The sequence below is a fragment of the Sipha flava genome, unplaced genomic scaffold (genome assembly GCF_003268045.1).
Source record: "Sipha flava isolate LNK unplaced genomic scaffold, YSA_version1 18089_pilon_pilon, whole genome shotgun sequence".
Taxonomy (NCBI): Eukaryota; Metazoa; Arthropoda; class Insecta; order Hemiptera; family Aphididae; genus Sipha; species Sipha flava.
In genome coordinates this window covers 1-5125 of record NW_020272184.1, presented here as the reverse complement: position 1 = coordinate 5125, position 5125 = coordinate 1, and the positions used below count along the sequence as shown (strand labels likewise).

At 27.9% G+C, this 5125-nt stretch overlaps 1 protein-coding gene across 1 annotated transcript; it reads right to left on the bottom strand.

Annotated features, from left to right (window-relative positions):
- Positions 1-401: 401 nt before the first annotated feature.
- Positions 402-1736, bottom strand: LOC112680771. The gene is made up of 5 exons (XM_025550959.1): positions 1617-1736; positions 1338-1533; positions 894-1221; positions 523-775; positions 402-421 (listed from the first exon to the last, which is right to left on the bottom strand). The coding sequence occupies exons 1-3, from the start codon at positions 1708-1710 to the stop codon at positions 984-986; spliced, it is 528 nt and encodes a 175-aa protein (XP_025406744.1). The 5' UTR covers positions 1711-1736; the 3' UTR covers positions 402-421; positions 523-775; positions 894-983.
- Between the last annotated feature and the right edge of the window lie 3389 nt (positions 1737-5125).

Genomic DNA, 5125 nt, shown 5'->3' with positions numbered 1-5125 from the left:
AAACATTTAAGTTTAATACATTCTTTTCGTTTTCTTTTAGATGTAATTACACCTAAACAATTTCAAAATAATAATTCAATAAATACCAAGTATATTCTAAAGTATAATTATGTTTAAAACAATATTATATTATATTTGATAACTTTTTTTACTAACCAGATGGTTCAGGTGTATTTTGTGAAACATCAATATTATGTTTTAATAAAAACTGTTTCACATTACTCCATAAGACTTCAAATGATTTTTCATTTCTCACATTTTTAATTGTTTTTATCACAGCACTAATTTCAATAACAGCATTTCCTATTGTACCTTCTTCTTTTTGCAATTTTTTACTCAATATATTTATTATTCCTAAGATTTCTTCAAAAATGAACAAATATAAAACGAATGACATTTTTTTTTAATATGTGCAGAAGACCTTTGAACAAAATGTATTACAGTTATACTATACTTCTGTATTAAAGTATACATAGTACACATATATTAATATAAAACACTTGTAATATATTAAATTATTACCAATTGCTTGAGCCACTTCTTTGTTCTTATCTTCATTTATTTCATTTTGTAAAATATTTACTATTACACTAAAATTATTATGTACTGCTTTACAATTTTTAAGACGACACGACCACTGCGTTTCACATAATCTAGAAATCGATAACGATTTTATTTGCATGGATTTCTGTAAATCTTGTAATAGCTTATCTTTGTTGGGCTGTGAAAAATGCACATAAACTGCTTCTAGAGTATTAAAAAAGGTATTAGATTCCTGTAAAAGTAAATGATTAAATTCATTATAAAAAAGAATGGGTACATAATATTATAAATTGTAACGTACATAAATGTATTTAATATTATTAAAGTATTTATTATTATTTGTTATGCACCTTAATAGTTCTACAAGTATTTGTTACAACCAAATTCAATTTATGGGCCATACAATGAATGAAAATTGCTTCAGGGTAAGAGTCTCTTATTCAAGTTTGAACACCAGATGTGGATTCTGACATAACGTTTGCACCATCGTATGTTTGTGCCACAAGAGGAATATCAGAAATGCCAAATTTTTTTAAAACCGAGAAAATTTCAATAGAAATATGTTCGGCTCCTCTCCCATTTGATACATCATAAAATCCAATAAATTGTTCACATACACTATAGCTGTTAGGAATAATGTATCTAATGCATATTGATAATTGTTCTTTTTTATAAAATCTAATAGAAAAAAATTCATGAAAATAAAATTATATTAAAATATATTACCTAATATCCATTTCTAAGTAATAGCACAAAATATATTAATATAACACAGATTGTAATAAGAGTATTACCTTGCTTCATCACACATAATAAAGTACATTCCACAGTCTTTTATTTCGCTAATTATAGTATTTAATGTCATATTTGAACAAACTTCAAGTATACTATTTTGAATAATCCAACTTGTATAGTTAATTTTTCTGTTAAAAAAATCTGAAAACTCTTTATCGTTCAACGCAAATAATGTACAAAGCTCTTTAAAATTTCCTGTAGATAAATAATTTATGATTAACAAACTATTATACTATAAGTAGTAGTAGTGGTACTAAAATAAAAAAATATCTTCCCACCAGTATTAGAAACTGTTGATGACTTTTCATCATGACCTCTTAGAGCAAGTCCCTGTTTAGCACAAAAGAGGGTTATATTTATAAGAACTTTCATATACTGTCTATTCTTTAAAATTTCATTTTTTTTTAGCAGTTGTTAATTGAGTAACTATAGTACCAGTCAATTTTGAACTTTTATAGTTATTATACTGAACAGTTGATGTTAAATGTTGAACAGTTTTTGAATGTTTTAACAATTTTTCATTCAACTAAAATAATGAAATAAAATTAAAAAAATACATGTACATAGTAATTATTAATCAACTTAGGTATTTTACTTTTGATGAACATGTTATCTTTATGCCTATGATTTCTAAACAATAATTATTTTTAATTTATATAAACAAATATCCAAACAAAAAACATACTTTTCTCCAATTGTTGTATCCAGTTGTAATTAAAATGTCACTTTTTAAATTCTTTGCAAAATGAATGCAATTAAAACAAAAAATAGCATCACGAGATATACTATATTCTAACCATTCAAATTCACTATAGTGTTTAGCATTAAAACTTCTATTTTGAGGTCCAAATTGTGTTAGTGGAAATATCTAGAATAAATAAGATAATAAAATAAAATAAGACTGGGTACGTCAAAACAATTTAATAAGTCATTATGTATTAATCAAGAATCGCGTTATTTCTTGTTTTATTTTTATTACACTTAACTATTATTTAATTTTTACTTACTTGAAGTTTAGGTTGCTTTGGGCCCGAATCAATATCACCCAAATCAACAGACGGTATATTCAAATTTAAAACATTATTTTTTAGTTGAATGTTTTCATCATCATCATTATGTCCATCGTTCAGTTCATGGTTACATATTTTCTTTGCTTTTGATTCATCACTATGAGTTTCGGCAGTCTCGTCCAAATTATTTTTTTCGTGTTGATGTATTTTGTTTTATTTTGTTTTTAAAATTAAAGATTGAATACATGATTAAAATAGATTAATTAACACTCGTAAGTAGTAATAAATATACAATTGACGATGTAATATCGATCGATATATTATTATTAGCAATTATAAATAATAATATAAGAAACTTAGAAACGTCTCTAACACAACATACGTAATACGTAAATGTAGTGTTTTGAGTTACCTACACACACTGTAACCTAAGACGATTTATTATAAATCTTAGTATCCTAGTAGACTGTGCTTTGTTTGTTGTGGTGTATCGGCGTATCACCCGTATGCCAGACGTCATAATGACGAGACTATTTCCGTCCCTCGGGAATACCAGATTATATTAGTATGTTAGGCACTAATATACCATATAGATATATTTAGCACAGACTATTTAAAATAACTTGACCGCTCCGGCATCCTTATCTTTACTAAATTAAAATCAACACATCCAATTCAACATTATAAATAACAAAATGTTATATTACAAAAATTCCATTATGTTATAATTGTAATTCGATAAATATTCAACTTTTTTATTACATTTTTAAACGATTTTTTAGGGGGTGCTAAGGACCCAAAGCACCTTCCTAGTTGCGCCAATGGCACCCATAAAGAGAAATCGATTTTTTCCGTGGGAAATTCGTTGGTACAAATTCTGAAATGAATGGTACAAATTGGTACAAATTATGGTACAATTAAAAGAGCAAAAAAAAAAAAAGTGGAATAGCTCATTATGTGTGATTTTGGGTGCCAGGGAAACGTTTCCCTGGCACCCCTAAAGAGAAATCAATTTTTCCGTGGGAAATTCGTTTGTAAAAATTCTGGAATGAGCGGTACCAATTGGTACTAATTATGGTACAATTAATGGCGTAAAAAAAATTATGGATTTTTCAACATTATGGTGCCAGGGAAATGTACCTATATTGAAACGCGTAAACACGTTTTCGTACATGCTTTTTGGTGGTGTGGCGTCCTCTTAATAAGTCGCTACCTACTTGTCGTCTGCCGAACAATTGTCGTGGACGGTGATGGTGCTATCGATGTACAAACTCGATAAATGGTATTATTTAACCGTTAAATAATACAAGCAGACTGTTTTCTTCGATCAAAAGTAAATTTGCCTCCTGAAGAATTTTGGAAACTGTGTTCGCAGCAAGAAAAATTCCCAACATTACGGAATTTTTCTCTTGAAATTTTGTCATTATCGGAAGTACGTATATTTGTAAATCAGCCTTTTCTACAATGAATTTAATAAAGTCCAAATCAAGAAATCGTCTTCTAGATTCATCTTTAGAATCGTGCATTAGGTTAGTTTAACCACAGGGTATTCAATTGATTTCGAAAACTTGGCTAATGAAAAACAATGTCAATCATCACATTAATCAATTAACTAATTTTAAATTCTAATTAATTTTAATTGTAAGTAACTTAATCTGTAATGTAATAATGTGTGCATAATATAAAATTATAAAATAAAATATAAATAGGTAAAATATAATTTTTTTTTTCTGGCGGCCCCCGGTGTATTTAATAAAGGGTAAATTGGCCCGCGAACCACAAAAGGTTGGACCACCCTGATTCAACGCATTGACGGTACGTACTAATCTCAGGCACGCGGACATTAATCGGTACGTAATTAATGGTGATCCGACGATTGTCCGCCTTGTCGCAAATGCGCGTGATACGTACTATACGCATGGATGTGATTATTGCAAAACGTTCACTTTTATTATACAAAATAAAGTGTATTGTAACGCGAGATTGAGAAACCGGCGTAAATTCGTCGGACATAGGATACAAGTACTTCTCCACGCGCCGATATTTTGTTTTTAGTCCAACGGTGTACATAATATGATTAACAGGGCTAGGATTTGTATGCAACAGCATGTTTTTTTTTTTGCGACTTGTGATTATTGATTTTGTCAGTAATATCCACGGATCACTTCATGATGAAATAAATGGTGGTGTTTTTATTTTGCATGTTTTTGTATATTTTGGATAAAATACATATTATTGCATATATTGAATAAAATTAATATTATTGCATATTTCGATTATAAGAATGGGAAAAATAAATATTTTGTAGTATATTTCGTAGTTAATATTTATAATTTAATATTAATATTTCGCATTTAATCCTAGCCCTGCTGATTAAAGGATTTAACTTGGTTTTTTTGATAAACATAAATTTTATTTTAAATTATTTTATTTTATTTTATTTCTCAGTTATATTATATTAAGACAAACATCCAACCACTGATGTATTTCAATAAATCAATATTTTTTTTATAACTATATTTTTTTGTTTATCTTGTAAAAATTTAAATACATATTTTTGCATATTTTGGTAAATAAAATGCATATTTTACAATTTTTTATTGCATACTAATCCTAGGCTTGATAATTAATAATAATAATATGTACGAAACATAAAACTGAACAAACAACACACATGCTCACGTACATCACAATAAAATGTTCTCGGAATTAATGAGTGTATGTAGATATGCAGGGCCGTCTTAAGGTTTTACGGGGCCCCGGGCCCAACATATTTC